This window comes from Hipposideros armiger, unplaced genomic scaffold (assembly GCF_001890085.2).
Source record: "Hipposideros armiger isolate ML-2016 unplaced genomic scaffold, ASM189008v1 scaffold_396, whole genome shotgun sequence".
Taxonomy (NCBI): domain Eukaryota; kingdom Metazoa; phylum Chordata; class Mammalia; order Chiroptera; family Hipposideridae; genus Hipposideros; species Hipposideros armiger.
In genome coordinates, this window is record NW_017731746.1 from 1,590,779 (window position 1) to 1,611,658 (window position 20,880).

The 20,880-nt window shown below is 46.2% G+C and overlaps 1 protein-coding gene across 3 annotated transcripts; it reads right to left on the reverse strand.

Moving 5' to 3' along the window:
• Positions 1–7,785: 7,785 nt before the first annotated feature.
• Positions 7,786–17,487, reverse strand: HINFP (histone H4 transcription factor). 3 transcript variants are annotated; one of them, XM_019663638.1, is made up of 10 exons: positions 17,383–17,487; positions 13,043–13,227; positions 11,264–11,493; positions 10,895–11,006; positions 10,563–10,715; positions 9,957–10,034; positions 9,748–9,868; positions 9,523–9,661; positions 9,306–9,430; positions 7,786–8,762 (listed from the first exon to the last, which is right to left on the reverse strand). In XM_019663638.1, exons 2-10 carry the CDS (start codon positions 13,215–13,217, stop codon positions 8,339–8,341), a joined length of 1,557 nt encoding a protein of 518 aa, XP_019519183.1. In that variant the 5' UTR covers positions 13,218–13,227; positions 17,383–17,487; the 3' UTR covers positions 7,786–8,338. The 3 variants fall into 3 exon arrangements, with proteins under 3 accessions (XP_019519183.1, XP_019519185.1, XP_019519184.1); XM_019663640.1 differs by having other exon boundaries at positions 13,169–13,227; positions 17,383–17,428; XM_019663639.1 differs by lacking the exon at positions 17,383–17,487 and adding an exon at positions 16,947–17,345.
• Between the last annotated feature and the right edge of the window lie 3,393 nt (positions 17,488–20,880).

A 20,880-nucleotide genomic window follows, 5' to 3' on the forward strand; every position in this document is an offset into this window, starting at 1 on the left:
CAGATGAGACTGGCAGCAGTTTATTATCCACTTTTACTCACAGCCAAGGGGAGGACACCATGCAAGGCAGGGCCACATAGGGTGGCACTTAAGAATAGACTGAACCGGCCCAGCCGAGTGGCACATTGGTTAAGAGCTGGCTTGGGATGCCAGCTCTGAGCAGCAGGTACCCGGTTCAGATGCCACATGAGGGCCAGTGACACTGCCCTCTACAGCTAAGATGGTGAACAACAGCTCGACCTGGAGCTGGGCTGCCGTGAGTTACTGGTGACAGCATAGGCTGCAGTGGGGCTGGTCGGCAACTGGCATGAGCTTTCCTGAGCCGCCGTGAGCTGCCGTCCAATGGCCAGCGAGCGACTGCCTCACCCGTGAAGAGCGCAATGATGATGCCAACATGGATCAGTGAAGCGACGTCCTCCACAACTAGACTGAAGAACAAAAGGACAGCAACTTGTCTGTTCCCCTTCCCGGATTCCCCAACGCTGTTTTCCTCCCCCAATTCTCCAATAAAATATTTTAAAAAATTAAATTAAATTAAATTAAAAATAAAGAAACTGAGGCATAGGGAGGTTAAGCAATGTGCCAAAGGGGACACATCTAGTTGGTAGCAGAGCAGGGCTTGAACCCTAAAGTGCTTGCTTTTACCCATTCTTCTACAAGGCCTTTCAGAAACCTATTCCCAAATCAACTATCTCCCTTAATTTTCTAGATAGGCTCTTCATTCTCCTAACATAATCTCCATATCTTAATGATACCCGCCTCCATTCCCTAACATGCAACTTTCCAATTCTCAGGAAAATTTCCTCCCCCTTTTTAGGAACATACTGTCCCCCATTCCTTAGGACAGGCTTCCCCATCTTCAGAGGCCAACATTTCCAAGTCATATCAGCTTTCCACACTGTGGGATTCACACCCCATGCCCCAGGGCAGTGGTCCTCAGTCTTGGATGAGAGTTAGCTTTACATGGGGGGGTCTTTAAAAAAGATGTCTGGATAACACTCCAAACCAGTTAATTCTGATCTCTAAGGTAGACTAAGACATTAGTATTTTTTAAAAGCTTCCCAGCTGATTCCACTGGATAGGCAAAGTTGAGAAACCCTACCCTAAATACCCTAGGTTAGAACCCCTGCCATGCACCCATTAAAGGCCTCTGTCTTCCCTGGAAGAGGCCTTTCCATTCTCTGAGACACCCTGTCCCCATTTTCTGAACAGATCTTCGTCCATGTCCTGAACCTAGAGTCAGAAGATTTATATTCTAACCTTGGCACTATCTCTTACTCGTTCTATACTCTTAAGCAAATTTCTCCATCTTTTGGAGCCTCATCTGTGTAATGGAGATGGTTTTTAAAAAATCCTATATATCTGCCTATAAAGGTTTTTATGAGGTTCAAGTACAAATATTTAGTAATAGAAAATGATTTTTTTTTATTCTAAAGAATAGATAAATCGGCCCGTCCAAGTGGCGCATTGGTTAAGAGTTGGCTTGGGACACCAGCCCTGAGCAGCAGGGCCCCAGTTCGAATCCCACATGAGGGCCAGTGACGCTGTGTCCTCTACAGCTAAGATGGTGAACAACAGCTCAACCTGGAGTTGGGCTGCCATGAGTCGCCGGTGATGGCGTAGGCTGCAGCCCCTGCTGCAGTGGGCTGCCATGAGCTACCGCGAGTGGCTGGCAGCCAGCGTGAGTGGCCGGCAGGCGGCATGAGCTGCCCAAACCTCTGTGAGCGGCCGTCCAGTGGCCGGCAAGCGACTGCCTCACCCGGGAATAGCACAATGATCATACCAACGTGGGCCAGTGAAGCGACATCCTCCACAACTAGACTGAAGAACAAAAAGACAGCAAGTTGGCTGTTTCTCTTCCCCGATTCCCAAACGCTGTTCCCCTCCCCCAATTCCCCAATAAAATCTTTAAAAAAAAAAAAAAGAATAGATAGATCATATATCCTTACTCTCCAGGTCAGACATGCTATGGTTCAGGGTTATTTCTTTTCCCCCAGAAGAATCTCCCATTTCCTTGGCAAAGGAAGGGAAACTATGTTTATTGAATGCCTACTATATGCTAGGCACCCAACATAACGATACGATCTCTGAGGAAAGGGCTAAGTCTGTCTCTCCCCATATTCCCAAAACTTGTACACAAAAAACACATTCAATAGATACCTGTTGATTGAATGATCTAACCAGTCCTCATGACTTTATGAGATCAGTACTTTCTTCCCAGGTTTCAAATAAGGAAACTGAGGCTCAGAAATGTTAAGTACAAGTATGAGGTCACACAGCTATATGTGATGGATGCAGGGATCCAAATCCAAGTCTCGGTGATTCTAAAGCATGACTTTATCTCCTATGTCAAACTTCCTCCTTCTCTAATATTGTCACCTTCCCATTTTATAAAGCACATCCATCTCCACTCCCCTGAACAGACCTGTTCTCATTCTAGGATAGAAAACATTTCCAATCTTCTAGAGGTCCACTAGGACAGATGTTCTCCATTCTGAAAGATACTTCCCCACTCCCACCACATGTTCCCCAGGATGGACCTTTGATTCTTTAGAACACACACCTTTAACTCCTAGAAGAGACCTTGTAACTCAAGAGCAATTGTTCTCAGACTTTAGCACACATCAGAATCAAATGGAGGGCTTGTGAAAACACAGATTGCTGAGCTCTGCTCCCAGAGTTTCTGATTCAATCAGTCTGGGGTGGGGCCAGAGACTTTGCATCTCTAATAAGCCCCCAGATAATACTGATGCTGCTAGTCTGAGGACCCGTTTGAGAACAACTGCTGAAGAGAACCTCTGTTCCTCCATCTAGACCTCATCATCCCCAGAACAAACCTATTTCCTACCACGGACTTCCCAGATGGGCCCTCTCCCTTTCCTCCCACTAGACCTCCTCCATTCCAAGATGGATCCCCTCCTTCCTCTAGGATCCTCCCCAATTCCCACCCTTAACCCTCCCCTTCAACCGCCAAGAAAGAGCCTCCATCCCCGGGCAGGTTCCCTAGACCCAGACAGGTAAGGATTGATGATAATTGTCTTACGAAGAGCAAGACAGAAGCAGAAAATTCCCACCTTAGCTTAGTGCCAGGAGCTAATCTAACAGACACAGGCTGGGAAAAGCAGTAGGCAAGGAGATTTATGAACCTGTGGTGAAAGCAGGGTGACAGGGTCCTATGGGAGTTGAAAAGGAATTGGACTGGGGACTTTGGAACCGGTCCAGTTCCTCTGCCACTATCCCAGGCCCCTCATCTACCATGTCTCCCTTGCCTGCTGTGACAGTCTCTCATCTTTGGACAGAACGATTTTAGTGTATTTGTCAATGGAAGGACCCTCTGCTGGCCAGTTGAGAAAATACAGCCCAGGACGGGGAAGGTGGGGTAGATAAGGGAGCCTGGCAGAGCCCTCTCCATCCAGAGGCAAGCAGTTGGGCATAGGCACCCGAGACCAGACAGCGGAGGGGTATCTACTAACCAGAGTCCCTGCTGTTGCTTTTTTAAAAATCGTTTTAAAATTATAGCACATATAGCAAATCAAAGTGTTTTGGTTTTTTTTAAAGATTTTATTGGGAAATTGGGGGAGAACAGACAAGTTGCTGTCCTTTTGTTCTTCAGTCTAGTTGTAGAGGGTGTCGCTTCACTGGCCCACGTTGGTATTATCATTGCACTCTTCCAGAGTGAGACAGATGGTCACTGGCCACTGGACGGCAACTCACGCCGGCTGTCAGCCACTCATGCGGCTGCCAGCCACTCACGGTAGCTTATGGCAGCCCACTGCAGCTTCACTGCAGTCTACGCCGTTGCTGGCAACTCCAAGTTGAGCTGTTGTTCACCATCTTAGCTGTAGAGGGCGAAGCGTCACTGGCCCTCATGTGGGATCCGAACCGGGGCCATACTGCTCAGAGCTGGCGTCCCAAGCCAACTTTTAACCAACGCGCCACTTAGGCGGCCCTCAAAGTGTATTTTTAAAGTGTAATATTTATCTATCTCTCTGTTGCTATATAGTGTACATTTCTTTTAATAAGAAGAAAGTGAGGGGTTCTCCAAAGCTGCAGACTGCCCAAGTTCTCTGCCCAAGAGTTTCCCTTTTTCTTTGAGAACCCACATACTTTCTTCCTTGAAGTTTCAGCTTGCTGCCTTCCTTGCCCTAGAACTTAAACTCCCACCAACCCCCTTGGCTGTATGCTTTTCATGGAACAAAACAGGAGTCTGCCCAGCTTTTTGGGGGGCCAGTTCCCCTCTTGCTGATATAGGGCCCACTTCACTGAAGGGTGGGGAAAAAAGACCTTTGCTGGTAGGTGTTCAAAATGCCTTATTTCCCTTGGCCTCTTCTACTCCAATGACCTGTCTCCACTCAGAAGGCTACTTCCCTGTGGACATACTCTGGACTCTGAATGTCCCCTTTCTGACCACAAATTTCCCCTTTTGCCCTCCAATTTTCAGACGCCTCACTGGAACTTTCAGTGCTTTGATTCTAACCACTACTTTCCAATCTCCCAAAGACTCACTGTCCAGTCTGGATCTCATAACCCTTCTCCAGCTCCTTAGTTCTAAGCAGTCCATGTCCTGGCTGTCAGGCCATGGCTGTGGATCAACCCAGTGGTCTGCATTCTGCTTTTGTTCCAGGAGTGCTGGTATCTGCTACAAAAATTAGTGTCTGGTTGTGTTAAAGTTGCCACTGCTTGATCTTGATCTCCAAACTCAGCTGGGTCATCAGATGGCCTATCTCACTCCTATATCTATTAATGGCATTTTAAAAAGTTGACAATTCTCATAAATCTCCTTAACCCAATAAATTACCCCTCAATAAACTTTTTTTTTATCAAGGAAATAGAGAACAACAGGCATGAAATCCTCCTCATGCCTCGCATTTCCCCCATACCTCCTATAAACTAAAGGTGCATCCACTCCCATCATCCCTCCTTCTCTCTATTAAAAGTGGTATCTCCATTCCTTTCCAAATTCATCTACCTAATTGTCCTTCATATTCCTTGCCCAATCAATAAACTCAAGATATTTAGCATGGTATGAAAGTTTTCACAATCTTCCATAACCTCCTGTCAGCCTCAACTCCCTCTGCTACTGTACATGAAATGGGTATGCTCCTTATTCCCAAAGTAGCCATGGGATTCCAGATCTTGAGCAAAATCCATTCATTTACTTTTCAGAGTGCCTATATTCACTAGGTCATAATCTTACAGAAATGGTTTTATCCCCCATTCCCATTCTTCCTTTTTCTCATTTCAGAGAATCATGTTTTATACACACTCAGCAATTCTGTGCTCTTCTCTAAGGTTGTGAACTTGTCTCAAGTCAGAGAAAAGAAGCATTAGTTTCCATACTTCTCGGCCACCTGCATTCTCTCTACTCCCAATCCGTTGAGGAAGAGTAAGATGGGGTGTCTCCGTAATCTTTAGAGACCATGTCTGATCGGACTCATGGCCTGACCTCTGATGAAACTCTAAGGCAGTCAAATTAGTATTGTTACCCTCTCCCTCCAGGGACCTGTGCCCCCCGCCTCCCATATCCTCACAGGTCTCTGGCTGCTTAGACTTCTGGCCCAGTGCTATCTAACCCAAGCAAAGTGAGACCAGGATCCCTCCTTCTGGAGAACTGGAATTACATGGTAGCAGGCCAGAATCTCTGCTGTCCCCATGGTCCAGGTAGTTTTGGTGTAAGCATAAGACTGGTAAGAAAGGCCCTCTTCATAGGGTGCTAGCCTAATCCTGAAGGCACTGCTCAACTGAAGAATGCATGGCATCAGTATGCTGGATTACTCAAGGGACAGCCCAAGCCAGTACTCGGAACACCAGCAAAACAAGGATACCAAAATTGAAAGAAAAAAATTAAGACCAAAATTCGATATATGCATAGTTCTGAAAGTGTAATCATGTTGGAATCCCTTGTTTTATGATTTAATATTTTTATTTTGAATTATATATGGAGAATCGGGCACCACAGTGCTTTTAAGGTTTAGAGCCTTTGAAGTCTTCATTTGGTCTTGCTTAGGAGGCAAGTCTCTAATAAATAACTTCTTTGGGGTCTTTGGCCCTGTTCTATTCAACCTCTTAACCATTACTTGGAGACAGTTGTCAATCAAGTCAAACAAGACAAAATTTAATAGGGACAAACATGAGAACCTGCTGTTAGGTTGTGAGAACTACATACATACAAAGTGGAGGAGCATGGATTGGGCAATAGCAAAACATGTAAAAAGACTTAGGGGTTCCAGAGGACAGTGCTTCACCATAAATTGAGAATATGGTGTAACCACCAAAACCATAGGTTGAGGTGGGGATGGGGCCCCAAATTATATGACATAAGGAGGTATAAAACAAACTGAGGGTACTTGGCCCAAAGAAGCCAGTTGTCCTGGGGGGAGAATACGGACTACACTCATTTAGTGGAAGGACAGAGTATGGGAGGCAAATTTAGTACAGGATCCTAGAGTCTGGAAATGCAGTGGCTTTGCTTGTGTAAATTTCTAATTTCTGTGTTCTCTCTCTTCCACATTACCATTTCATGAAGGGGCTCTTGTAAAGTGAACATCAACACTGCTATAACCTTAAAGCCCTTATTTTTTGCCTGAATTTCAGCAACAGCCCTCTATCTGCTTGGTGTCTCTTCCGATTTATATTCCCCATCTTTAGCAGAATCACCCCCTCTAAACCTTTACATGGTTACTTTGGGTGGGCCTGCCTTCCTTTCCATCTTGTCTCTCTCCACATCTTGCGCCCTCTGTGCTACACCATAAAGTATCCCTTTAGGTTTGTTTACAGACTTAGTTTCTTCCATCTGGAATAACTTGCCCACCTTTGTAATAGTATAATAGCTCTAATTACCTCCTTGAAGAAGCCTTTCCTGATCCCTTGCCCAAGTAATACTATCTACTCCTATTTTGAACCTTTTAAATGGACCCTGATAGGCTTCTATTTCTATCACTCCACTTACTTAGATCTTTCCTTGCCTCTGTACTGCAAGTCTCTCAAGGCCAGGTCCTGGGTTTTATTATCTTTGTATCCTTAGCAGCTGTAACAGTGCCTGAACTATAGGAGGAACTCAGTAAATGGCTGACAGAATTAATGAACTTTCTTTCCTATTTCCTTCTGCAATAGGCACTATTTTGGCCTTTTTAAAAAGACCAAGAAATCCTTGTTGGGTAGCTTCCTCCCATCCAAGACCCCTGAGAATATTTCCTTGACCTCTCCAGAGTAGCAGAGACCCTAAGAATGGACACAGGTTGGTGTGAAGTGGCTGGACAGGTCTAAAGAAATAGTTCTTATTTTGGAGGGTTTCAACCTCTTTGAGAGTAAAAACCAGACCCTTTCCTCAGGAAAATGCACTGACACATAATTTCCTAACTTGCTTCCTGGACTCCAAGTACCTGCCATTCCCTAGGGCCTCCAAATCCATCTTCCACAGCCAGCTTCCTTCTTAATCCTATATAGCCCACAGGTACAGAACCCCTACTCCAGAGGCACTGGATTCTAACCAGGACTCAGAGAACATGGGCATATCGGGTACTGTATCTTCCTGGTTAGCCCCACTTGTTCATTCGAGTGCTGCTACTACAAACTCATGACCTATGCTTGGGATCTCCAGGAAGTTGGTAGATACTAAGAAGAAACAGAAGTCTGACCAAAGAAGGGGTGGGGTAGGGCAGAAGACAGAAACAACCCCCCACCCCCCATCACTAAAAGGGGAACAAGCCTAATTACTCAGCTCTCTTCTGGGCAGCTGTATCTCATTACCTAGTCAGCCGTCACCAAACATAAAAAAGAAATGAGTTAACAGCCCAAGTGTTTCTTTTATTGCCAAAACAACTACTATACACACATACTCAGTGCTTCAAGCCCCAGCCCTGAAGATAACATGAAGTCCTTGGGTTGGTGGAGGAACCCTTTAGAGGGAAATGGCTGCCTGGCTCACAATGCCTCGGCTGGTTGTGATGAAAGGGCCCCTGCAGGGATCAATAAGTCATCCCCGAGGCTAAGAAACCCTAAAGATGGAAATGGATGCAAGTTGACTTCAGGATTTACTGCTCCAGCATGGCTAGGGGTTATGGTTAAGCCTATATCAGATCCCTCTATAAGAACACACATAACCAGGGTGTCTTCCTTAAAGAATCCAAACTCCTCAGGATCCTGACAAACATGGTCTAGCAGAAAAGGGAAGTCCTTAGAGTCTGCTGAATGATGCAAGCTGGATCCAGAGTGGATCACACAGCTCTCAGCACCACTCCTAAAGGCATCTACTGGCAAGGGCTGCCCACAGGGACACTGCCAGCAGCCTGGCTCAAACCCCAGGACCTGGGGTAGGAATGGTGAAGCTCTGCATCCTTCACACCATCTGGACTTCTGGCTCCTCAGCTATTGCCTGAAGCTTTTCCATGATGCTCTCTGAGGGGGACTCCGGGGCTGGGGGATGCTCTCCCAGGGCTTCGGACAGCACATAGTAGACAACCTCTTGCTCGCCTTGGGCATTGGTCTGATTCATCACATGGATGACAGGACTAGGGGTGTCCTGAGAGGCTGAGAGGGCTGTTCCCTCACCAACCCTGCCCTCTTCTTCCTCTTTGGCCTCTTCTTGGGGTCCTGGCTCCCCTGGCACTGTTTCTAGGATGATGCCCTGCAGGCTGCTCTCATTCAGTGATGCTCCCAGGCCCGATCCTTCCTGCGGTTGTCGCAGCAATTGCTGTGTCAGCTCCACACTCTCATAGCGAACCAGTTGCAGCCGCATGTACCCATCTTCATGCTCCTTGTACCTGGTGAAGTAGGAGCACAAAGGGCAGCAAACATGGGCAGGGAGCTACAGAAGCTTAGCAAGGTTAAGGGACAAATCTGAGGGATGGAAGAAGCCCTGGGATTCTAAATGATGGGAGTTGAAGACAAAAAGGTCTTTACTGAAATATGTATAAGAGGAAAGAATCACTACTCAGAATGGAAAATGTTATGTAGAAACCAGAAATGGGGGAGATGAAGGAGGGGAGAGAATGAAATTGTTTGTTTTTGAGGGTAGGGGTGTCAAAGGATTTATGAGATGGCCATGGAGCTATGGATTAGGACACTTAAGCTCTAGTTCTACTTTTGACTGCAGAACTTTGGGCACCATTTATTGGGTTTGGCACTGTGCCTTGGATTTAAAACTCAGAAAAGTAACCTTTGCCTCACCACTATTCTCAGGGTTCCTTGAGCCTAACAGAAATGGTAGACATCAAAGCACTGTCAATTTCAAAGACTTTAATTTGTTGAAATGGTATGGGGAAAAAAAAATGTGTGAATCTAGGGAGGAGGGTTTAGAAACATACCGAAAACGGGGGTGCCCTGAGGGCCACTTGAACTGGTGCTTCTTGCGAAGGTGCACGGTGAGGTTGTTGCCCCTTGTGAAGCATTTGTCACACACATGACATTTGTACCTTGGCTCTGAGTAACCCTGATGGTGAGGGGAGGGAGAGTGAGGCCAGCCCTTCACCCTAGTCTCCCCCCCACTTCTGCTAGCCCTCTCCCATCACCAGCCCCACTCACTTCATGCACTTTTCGGTAATGGGACTTGATAGAGCAGAGGGATCGGGCACTGAAGCTGCAGTTCTCAAAATCACACCTGTGCGCTGGCTCCTTGCTATGGGTATCCAGGTGCTTCCGGAGGTCAATCAGATTCTTGCAACTGTCAGGAAAGTCAGGAGGGATTGGAGGGCATGGGGGGACCCTGGAACATGAGTTTTCCAATTTCTCGTCCCTGATTCCCCTTACCTGTAGTCACAACAGTCACATTTAAAGGGCCGGTCCTCGCTGTGGCGAAAGCGCATGTGGTTGCGGAGGGAGGATGGTAGCGGACAGGTCATATCACACAGAGGGCACTTATAGTGATTCACTGAGGGGAGTAGAGAAGTGGCTGTGATCTGAGGGCCAGTGGAACCTTGGAGGGTGGGCAGAGAGGTTGGGGGCAGCCAGCTACTCACCATGGTTACGCATGTGGTCTCGCAACAGCCTCTCAGTAGCAAATCTCTTGGAACAGTGAGAGCACTGGAAGCGTTGCTCTGGGGTGGGGCAGGCAGAAGAAAAGGTGGGCTGTGGGGGATGTCAGCGAGGCACAGAGAGGAGAATGAATCCCAGAAAGGGGAACCATCCCAGGCAGAAGGAACCACCCAAGGAGACAAGGGGAGCTTAGGGAACTATGGATGGACATAGTATCATGGAAAGAGCATGGGACTTGGAGTTGAAAACCTGAATTAGAATCCCGGCTTGACCACTTACTATCTGTGTGATCTCAGGTAAGTGATTTAACCTCTCTGAGCCTCAGTTTCCTCATCTGCAAAAAGGGGGATAAGAAGCCTACCTCATGGGGCTGTTGTGAGGATTCAGAGATAACTGATTGGGAACACAGTAAGCCCTGAATAGCAATGTCTAATGAATCTGAGTCAGCAGAGACTGTGGCAGGTGACTGAGCCCTAAAGGTAGATGTAGCCAAGCAGCAGATACCTTCAGTGGCCCCCTCTCCTGAGAATATGCCCCCAACTCCCACCAGAAGAACAGCCTGCACCCACACCCCTTCTCTGATTGCTTACGCTCCAATGAGGTCTGGCGACGGATGTGATCTAAGAACTTTGTGTTGTTGGCAAACATGCCCCCACAAGTGGGGCACGCCACCACCTTCTCCTGAGTATGGCTGCGGAGGTGCTCACGAAGCTTACAGTGGTCCTTAAAGGTGCAGGTACAGCCTAGAAAGGAAAGCCTGGTCAGGCTCCAGACACAAACCCACAGAGTAGGCTCGGGTACCCCAAGTCTCTCCAGACAGCAGGCAAACTTGCCCTGCAGGACTGGTCCCATCCCTAGCTGCCCTAGTCCCTCAGCAACTACAGGGTTTCTTTAGAGGCCATAAGTTAAAGAGTGGCCCTACCTTTCCAGCCACACAGCACCATGTGGTTGTCCTTGCCGACTGCTTTGTATTCACAGCACAGGCTGTGCGCTTCCACATGCCGATAGAACCACTCAGGATTGTCGAAGGAGCTCTGTGCCAGGAGCAACTTGGGGTAAGGACTGAGGGTGGGTGGAGGGACTCTTTCCCTTATGTGTCCAAAGGGGCCTTCTCAGCTCTCTCCCAAATTAACTTTGTGGGGACAAAACGTTTGACCAAGGGAGCTACCCAGAAATGAAGGAGATACTAGCAGAAACCTTGGGAATACAGGGCATCGCTCAAAGAGTCAAGGCATCTTGAGTTAAGATCTGCAACTTCCTTCCACCCCTACTACCAGCACTGCCTGCTGACCTCACAGTGCTCCCACAGACACAGGAAGTGGTCAGGGATGTCAGGGATGATGTTGCGGCTGTGGAAGTCCAGGATGCAGGGGCTGAGGTCCGCCTGGCTTTGCAGGGCCTGCAGCCCCCACTGTTTCAGCTTGGTGTGGTAGCAGTGGAAGTAGACATGACGGATGAGATCAGCAGAATTGTCCAGAGAACAAAAGCCACACTCCTGCCACAAGCAGGAGAATTCCTCATCTGCAGAAAGGAGTTTAAAAAGAAGAGTGTGATACTATTCAAAGCTCAGCTCTCCTTCCACCTGTGGCACTTAGCAGCAAGCGAGGAGGCTGGACTCTGACCAAATTACCAGTTCATTCAGCAAATACCAGTATTTAAATCACCACTAATTGTGCCAAGTGCTGGGGATATAACAATGAGTAAAAAGAGTAAAAAGCCCATATACTTTCAGTCAGGGAGCAAAAACATCAAATAATCACATGCATAAATATAAAACTGCAACCAGTCATAAATACTATGAAGGGGGGAAGTGGTACTACAAAACAAACAGAGCTAATACGAGGCAGACAGATATCTTGGAAGTGTCCCTGTGTTGAGATCTAAAGGGTAACTGTAAACTAGAATAGGTAAAGAAGTGTCGTCTAGGCAGAGGGGATGCTGTGTGCAAAGCCCTGTGCCAGAATCTCAGAGACAGCAGGTATGACTGGTATGCACTATCCAGGCTCTGCTGTTCCCTGAAGAAGATACTGCCTCCCAACCTGGGTCACCTCCCATCCTTCCTGTCAAACTACAAGTCCTCTTTTCCCCCATATTCTGCTCAAGATCTGTCTTCTCCAAGAAGGTCTATCAACTATTCCAATCCACTTCCTTTCTCTCTAAACACCATATTTTCAATGCTTTTTAGGGGTTTGTTTTAAAAAGTACTTTAAAAACATAATCTCCTAATTTCCCTTTTGTCTAAATATTATCTGACCTTTGAAATTATTATAGTTCATAGTCACTACATTTCAAACAGAATTTGAGGTAGGGGAAGGACAGCTGCCTCTGTACTTTATAGAACACAGTTTTTCAAACTGTTGTGACCTATTAGTGGGTGGTGATGTCAATTTAGGGGTTGCAAACCATATTTTTTATTTTAATGAAAGAGAGTAAGGTAGAACACTTCAGAGAGCATTTAATAAAGGCAAACATTGTTTCAAGTATTTTTTAACTTTTGTGTACAGCTGTAATGTAAAATGTATTCCTAACTGGTAGTGGCAGTAAAGAAAAAAAGAGAGAAAGAGAGAGGGAGAAACACTACCAGAGTGTGAAAAAAGCAGGTTGCCAACAGCTTGTACAATATGATCCTTTTTAAAAAAATAAAATCAGAGCCGGCCGAGTGGCTCAGTTGGTTAAGAGCTCGCTCAAGAGTTTGAGCTCTGAGCAACAGCGGTTCGATTCCCAGCCCGAGCTGAGCAGCCACTGAGCTGCCAACAGGTGGCAGGATGGCTCAGCTTAAAAAAATAAATAAATAAAGTCAATTATCTAATTTATGCAGATAGAGGTCAAAAAGAATATTCACTAAAGTACTGTCAGTAATTCCCTTTTGATGGGAGAATGGCAGATTCATTCTGAAAATCCTTGTTGAATGAGTTTTCTATAAAGCGTCTACAATGTTTTTTATAAACAAAAAAAGCACAATTAGGAAAGTATACCACCATTCTTCCAGGCTGCCTTCTCCCTCTGTGGAAAAGACGTCAGATTTTCCACTTTCCCTTGAGCTTCTCCTTCCTGTTTCTTGCACCCTTACCCAGTGGATCCTCCTCCCCCTCCTCTTCCTCCACGGAGCCATGCAGGTACTTATGCAGGTGCTGAGAAACGTGCTCACAGAACTCCTCCATGGCCGAGCACACAAAGGAGCAGGACCCCCACTCACACTGTAGCCCTAGGTTCTCCTTCCGAAGAACCTTCCCGGGGGGCGGCATGGCCTTCACCCTACAGGAGGGAAAAAATCCACAGTTGCAAGGAGTCCGCCCAAATGCAGCTGGGAGTAAACAGCTGGGAAGGCAACCTGCCTTAGAACCAGCAGGCATTCTTCCAGTGACCCCTGAGAAACCCTGTGCTTTTTCAATAAGGACAGAGTAGCATTTCCTCAAACCACTGGAAGCTGTCTGATGTTCTCGGGAAGGGACAACACAAACTAACATTATTGAGCACGTGCCAGGCATTGAACTAGGAACTTTAAGACATTTTCTCATGAAGCTTCACAGCAACCCGCCAAGAAGGAATTATTCCTGTGGGAGGAAGAACAATGCTCAGGTTCAAAGAGATGGCTTTGGAGAAGGACCAGAGTTCAAATCCAGGCTCCTGGGTCATCCAAGCTATATGACCTTAGCCAAGTAACTTAACCCTTCTACTCCTGAACATGTCCACTTCCAAGTGGGGTAACAAAACCCTTTTTAATTTCACTTACTATATGCCAAACACCATACTAAGTACTTTATTTATATCATGTCATTTAATTATCATTTAACCACCCTATGAAGTAACCACTATTTTTAACTTTATAGATAAAAACCTGAGGTTCAGAGAGGTTAACCAGTTTGTTCAAGGTCACACACTAGAGGTGTGGTAGGGTCAGGCTGGGCTGACTCCAAAGTCCATATTCCTTCTAATCCATACAGCCTGCAAATGAATCAGAAGCTCCTTATTTGTTACTGTATCATGTCCTAACTGCCACGCTTTCAAAGTGCCATACAATCGTACCTTTGCCTAACCTATCCAATGGTTTACTCCACCATGCCTCTAACATTCTATGAACTAAAATGTAGATTACCGTACCTTGGGTGTATACAGTGTTAGGCATGCTTAGGCATGTCATATTTTTTGTTTTGTCATATTTGTTGAAGAAAGCTGAATGAAAAACCTAAAGGGTCTCAATCTTTAAAATGCATACAAATGCAGAGTTCTCCAGCTCCTCCCCTTGAGATCTGGATTCAGGAAAGCTGGAGTTAAGCCTAGAAATCTGCCCTTTTAACTCAGCACCTCAGTTCTGAAGCAGGCAGTTCCAGGAGCAGAGTTTGAGGAACAATAAAAGAATAGTTTCCTTCATTAAAACAAAACACAAAACAGCAGAGGATGACACTGCAAGCAAAAGTTCTGAGGGGAGAGAGGACACTAAGAGGCCTTGCCTCTGTCCCAAGTGTTACCTCCTCGAGGATTCTCACTGCCCCCACCATCCATGGTCAACCCTGGAAGGGAGTGGGGCATTGTTTCCTATGCCCTATCTGAGACAAAGTGGGACCTCTGAAAAAGGCCTCTACTACATACTGAGAGGAAAAAAAGAATACATAAAAATCCTTCTTGCCTACAAGTACAAGAACCTACTATACCTAACTGCTTACCAAAGAAAACCCTTTTTAATCTATAGCCTTTGCTCCTCCACCAAGAACCCAGTCACCTTTGACACTCTGAGGTGTACATGGGGTTGCTGGGCTGCTCGTAGACTAACAGGTAAGTCCTATTAGGGAGAAAATGTTGACTACTTTTATAATGTTGTGGTAGAAAAGTAGGGAAAGCCTTCCTAAATCAGACATAACAGCCCAAAGCGCCTCTGACTCTCTACTACCTACAGGATCAAGTTCACATGCGAGGATCTTCAGCTGGCCTCAACTTACTTCTCCAGGAGCTAGGTAAAGAAACTAACATGTATTGAAGGCCCACCATGTCAGTCCTGTGGGGAGTCCTCTCCTCTCCGAACTTTATTTCATTTAGTGTAAGAGTGCCCTAATTCTAATCCAAAGACCATGCCCTTCCCCCACACCATGCTGCTTCTCTGGCCTCTTCTCCCGTCCACTCATTCCCTCGTTCTTTCTGATTCAATCACCTTTGTCCCTAAACATACTACATTCGCCTGAAACTCTACCTAAGCAACTTCTACTCACCCTTCAAGCCCAAATGTCGCCCCCATGGCAGGCTCTTTCCCAATTCATCCAGGTACATACACCTACAATATTCTACTTCCTGTCCCCAGTCCTCACAGTATTCTGTATACACCTTCATTACAGCACTTGTTACAATGGAATGGAATGTCTGTCTCCCCTAGGCTGGGAGCTTCTCAGGGCAGAGACCATCACTTCCTCATTTCTCATTCCCAACATCTGCAGAGCTTTGTACTCTCTGGACACTCAATAAATGCCAGGATCTGATCCCATTCCAGGAAGCCTTCCTAAACTATCCCGCCCCTCAGATTACTCTTGCCTCTTGGTTCTACAGCTGGCATAGCTGACACCAGAAAATCTCAACCCTATTTTTATGTTATCCATACTCACTCATGGTTGTTTTATGTGTTCTATTCTCATTTACCTAAATGAACAATATTAGCTACTTCTGAGCAGAAACTGTTTCCCACCTGTGTCCCTACACTGTGCCCAGCATAGGGATGAACACAAATATTCTAAATACATAGTTGTTGTTAGACTGGTGGGTAAGGCCCAGGAGGCTGGCTATTTAGAATCTAGAATGACTTGAAGCTTAGCAAAGCTCCCTGAATCTTTCTTTCATTGTCCCCCAGCCTTCTTTACTTTCTCTCCCTGTGCCCTGCTTACTTCTACCCTGGGGAGCTGTAGGACTCAGTGACTACCTGATCACCACTCTTTCTGTAGGCAAGGAATGCAAATGAGGCAACTGGTGTACTGAAGAGGGCATTGGGCCAGCTGTCAGGCCTGGGTTCAAACGTCTTGTCTCAACGATTTTGCTATGCCTATAATAACATAACAACGATAATTGTCAAGCAGTAGTCTAAGCATCTTATTTGTATAAAAACTCATTAATACAAGAACCCTACTGAGGTATAGGTGCCATTATTATCCCCCTTCAGTGAGGAAATGGGCCCAGATAGGTTAAGTAATTTACCCAAGGTCACAGTTAGGACGTGATGGAAACAGAATTCAAAGCCAGGGAGTTCAGCTCTATTTTCCTCCTACATCTGCCTGTTTTACCTCTCCTTGTCTGATTCTCTCCTCCCTGTAGACAACATATCTGCATACACAATACCCAAAACATGTTTTATTAAGCAGTTATTTTGTCAGTTTCCTCCAATAAGCTGTGCGCTCTTAGAAAGTCAGCCTCGTGCCCTGTTCAGTCTTAACTGCAGGGCCAGCACTTACCTACTAGAGGCTCTTTTAATGTTCAAGTAAATCTTTAACTTACTATTTTATTTTTGGACAAAGCACTTAGCTTCTCTAAACCTGTTTCCTTAAATGTAAAATGGGATATTAATGTCATAGCAACAGGTGATGGATACAACAGATCTGGTTAGAAAGTGTCAACATTTACTAGCTATGTGACCTTAAGCAAGTTACTCAAGCCCCGGTTTCCCATGTAGCATGGGAATAATTATGCCTGCCTCATTGATTTATGGACTAAACTAGGTAATAGATATTAAAATGCTTAGCATAACACACTGCTAGAATCCAACAAGTGTTAGCTATTCGTATTCTTGCCTCTGAGGGTGAGATGATCTAAGCACTAATTCTACAAAAAAGGTCAACAAAAGGACAATCCTAGGGATTCTTAACACTTCATCAGGAGTCACAGTAAGAAGCAATCAGCAAATACTTAACAGTATATATTGTAACGCAAGGCACTGAATGACCCCTGAATGGTACGTAAGAAAAGGAGGGCCCCGGGTCCTGAACCTCCAAGGGACTCACAATTTGGCCAAAGAGATAAGACTGATGTGTGAAGACAACGACCAAAACAAAGCGCCCGATGAGGGATATCAGGACAGGGAGAAATCCCAATGGGAGGGCGAAGACGGAAAAGCTTGCCCAATCAACTAAGCGGGGGGAATCCGGCTCCTGGAAGAACGGGTAGAATTCGGAGAGAAGACCGCCTCGGCGGGTAAAACTTCTCCCTCGCAGCCCCTCAGGCTTCCCGAAGTCCTCCCTAAGACGTGGCGGTGACCGTGCCTCAGCAGCAGGGGATGAGAAAGCAAGGTTAGAGGCGGGGCTGCAGGCGCCAGGCTTATCAGCGTGGCCCAGCTGTAAGAGGAAGCTTCGCCGAGTCGACAAGGTAAGAGCGTGGCCTCGAAGCCTGCCCAGAGCGCAATCCCCGACGCAGCCCCGCCATGCCCGAGGAACAGCTTACCGTCCCTCGGCTCCCGGGTCTCTTCAGCTCTCCTCCCACCTCAGACCATTTCCGGGAGGGAGCTTGAGCGACGGTCAGAGACAGCCAATCGCTGCTCTCAGATACCCTAAAACCCAATAGCCGCGGCGACTGACGGCACCGGTGCGCGCCAAAACACGGAAGGGGCGGGAGTAAGGGGCGGCGGGCTGTCGGGAAAGTAAAGTGGCAGACGCTGCGCGGGGATCCAAGAAAAACGCTGGCAGGGACCGAGGGCCGGAATTCCCCCAACTGCGCAGGCTCATCGCACGACCCCCACTGGGCCTGCGCTGGGCTCCGCCGCGCGCCAAACGGGGTCTTCTCGTTTGGTTCACTGCGATAACTGGCGCGTGGGCAGCACAGAGAAGGGGTACAGCGCCGCTAGCCCTGCTTGGCCCCAACTAGGGGTCCTACATCTATCCTCTGCCCTCTTAATCTTTTATTTATCCGTATTCCTGTGCCCCCAAACTCTGCCTCCTGTGTCACCAGACTCAGTGAATTTTGTCCACTCCAAGTCGGAAACCGGCAGTCATTCCTGATTCCTTTCTCAGCACAGCCAATCCACTGCCACGTCCTGTGAATTCTACCTCCGTAAACTCAGGATCTCTGAAATTCATTCCTTTTTTTTTTTTTTTAAGATTTTTATTGGGGAATCGGGGAAGGGGAACAGACAAGTTNTTGCTATCCTTTTGTTCTTCAGTCTAGTTGTGGAGGACGTTGCTTCACTTGCCCATGTTGGCACCATCATTGCGCTCTTCCCGGGTGAGGCAGTCGCTGGCTGGCCATTGGACGGCTGCTCACAGCCGCTCACGAAAGCGCACTCCCGCTGCCGGCCAGCCCCATTGCAGCCTACACCTTTGCAGGTGACTCACAGCAGCCCAGCTCCATGTCGAGCTGTTGTTCACCATCTTAGCTGTCGAGGGCGCAGCGGCACTGGCCCTCATGTGGGATCCAAACCGGGGCCTTGCTGCTCAGAGCTGGCGTCCTAAGCCAACTTGCCACTCTGCCGGCCTTCTTTCCCCATTCTGAATTTTCTCCTCCCTCTCTTGAGTTCACTAACGACCTCCAGTCCGGACTAACCCAACTGGTTCCACTGCGTGCACTCTTGCTTCCCCCCAAATAATTCTCTATGGAGCATTCCAAATGATCTTTACAAAGAACAGGTTTGATCAAACCACCATTCTGCTTTGAACATTCAAAGGCATCCTGTTGCCCTCAGGTTAAAACTCCAAAATTGTACTGAGGCTTTAAAGGCCTTTCAGCATCTGGGTCCTGCATACTTCTCCAGCTATGTCTTAAGACCTTCTCGACCTCACTTCCTGCTTTCCAGTCCCAAATTTGTTTCTCCACACCTAGCGGCCTTTTACCTCTCCTGCCTTGTACTTGCTGGTTCCTCTTCCTGAAACAATCTTCCCCTTCACCCCATCCCACACATACATGATTGATTTCTATTCCTTTTTCTGGTCTCAATGAAGATGCTTCTTTTTACAAAAATTCATCCTTGACATCACTTTCCTGTATATCCTCATTACAGCTCTATTCACATTGTATTGTATTTTCCTGTTTATTTGTCTACATTTCCCATTAGACTCAGCTCAGTGAGGGAGGGCGGAGATTGTGTTTTTCACCTTTATAACTTCATCACTTAGCCTAGCGGCTGCAACTCAGAAAGGGTTCAAGATATATTTGTTAAATAAATTCTGTACCTTAGTAAAGTTTATTGGGATTGATAGTTATTTTATTGTTATATTTTTCTAACAAAAAAGCCTATATAATTTATATAATCAGAAAACACATTAAATGTTTAATAAAAATAGTGAACTTAAAGACACCATTAAAAATAGCAAAGTCATAGTAAAATCAGGAATTTGGGTATGAAGTTTATTAACAACACTGAATTATAGCTTTGTCCTTGTTTTAAAATCGGGGTTTTAAAATATTCAATAATAAAATTTATTAACTTTATTCATTCAGAATCATATGTAGTAATATTTCACGAACTGCCAATCTTATTTTAATTCAGATTTATACCACTAAAGATGGCTATTAGCTTTAACTTAGCAATTTCATGAAGTAAAAGTTTATTCACAGAGCTATGTAGTGTCAATTTTTACAGAGCAAAAATTCCAGAATAGTTCTGGGATCCACACATCTTTCCAAAATTTGAGGCAGTGTCTTGCTGTGTAGCATAGTTTACTTCCATCTCAATCTGCTTCTCTTGAAAATAAGCCACAGTTTGGCTGGATAACTCAGACACATCCTAAGGTTTGTTCTTTAAAGGCTTCCACAAAAACTTAAAGCATAACTAATACTCATCAAAAGCTGTGGCTCTAGAGCTGGCCGAGTGGCTCAGTTAAGGGTTTGCTCAAGTGTGCGAGCTCTGAGCAACAGGGTTGCCAGTTCAATTCCCACATGGGCCAGTGAGCTGAGCCCAAGCTGAGCTGCCCCGAGCTGCAGGTGGTAGGTGGTAGGTGGTAGGATGGCTCAGCTGGTGATAGCACCTGATCCTAATAACGAGATTGCCTGTTTGACATGGTGAGCTACACCCACCCGCAACTAAAGACTGAACTAGGCACCTTAAGCTGAGCTGCCACCTGGGGGCGCTCAGTGAATATAGCATGCGCTGTTAACGAGGCTGCTGGTTCGACTACTGCATGGGATGGTGGCTACGCCCACCTGCAACTAATTGAACACAGCACCTTGAGCTGAGCAGCACGACTGGACTTGGAGCTGAGCTTGCTGTGCCCTCCACCACTAAGATTGAAGGACAACTTGGCTGTTCCCCTTCATCAATTCCCCAACACTGTTCCCCTCCCCAAATTCCCCAATAAAATCTTTTTTTAAAAAAAAGCTGTGGCTCTCTTCTGAAAGTGTAAAATGGATCAAGTTGATAAATTATTTGCTCAAAGCTCGCGCTCTTAACCAACTGAGCCACTCTGCCAGCGCTTGCTTTTATTTTTAAAATCCCTATTTTTGAATCAGCCTCTTTTTCGCTATAAAATATGTGGTTCCATTGAGCTCTGGGCTGCTCATCACTGAAAGCTGAGCACAATTTCCAGTTACCATCCATTCAATCCACAGGTCCAATGGGAATCTGAATACCTGCCCTCCCATCAACAAAGGCTTCTTGTGAAATTTCAAGTTCAGAGTGTTTGGCTGTCTTGTCATATTGGTAAGCAAACTGTTCCTCTGTGAACTATTGTACTAAGATTTGCATTCCTTAGATCAGGGGAAATCGCTTGATAAATCTGAGTTTTCATGACAGAGGTGAGCATATTATACACAAATTAACCAAATATCCATACTCTGCCACTCTTTCTAAATAGCCCATATTCTGTGATTAGTATGGACAGGATCATGGAGAATATTAACAATTCCATGCTGCCTTACTCAAAGGCACGTGCCCTGAACTCCCTGTAATATAGATAAGTCAGAATGGCAAGGCTGGGAGTGACCTGAGTGATTATCTAGGCTACCCCGCCT

Coding starts and splice junctions, on each gene's coding strand:
- HINFP (XM_019663638.1), bottom strand. CDS start 13,217: ATGCCGCCCCCCGGGAAGGTTCTTCGGAAGGAGAACCTAGGGCTACAG. Junction 11,494..13,042: donor GGGGGAGGAGGATCCACTGG/GTAAGGGTGCAA, acceptor TCCTTTCTGCAG/ATGAGGAATTCTCCTGCTTG. Junction 11,007..11,263: donor GTCTGTGGGAGCACTGTGAG/GTCAGCAGGCAG, acceptor CTCCTGGCACAG/AGCTCCTTCGACAATCCTGA.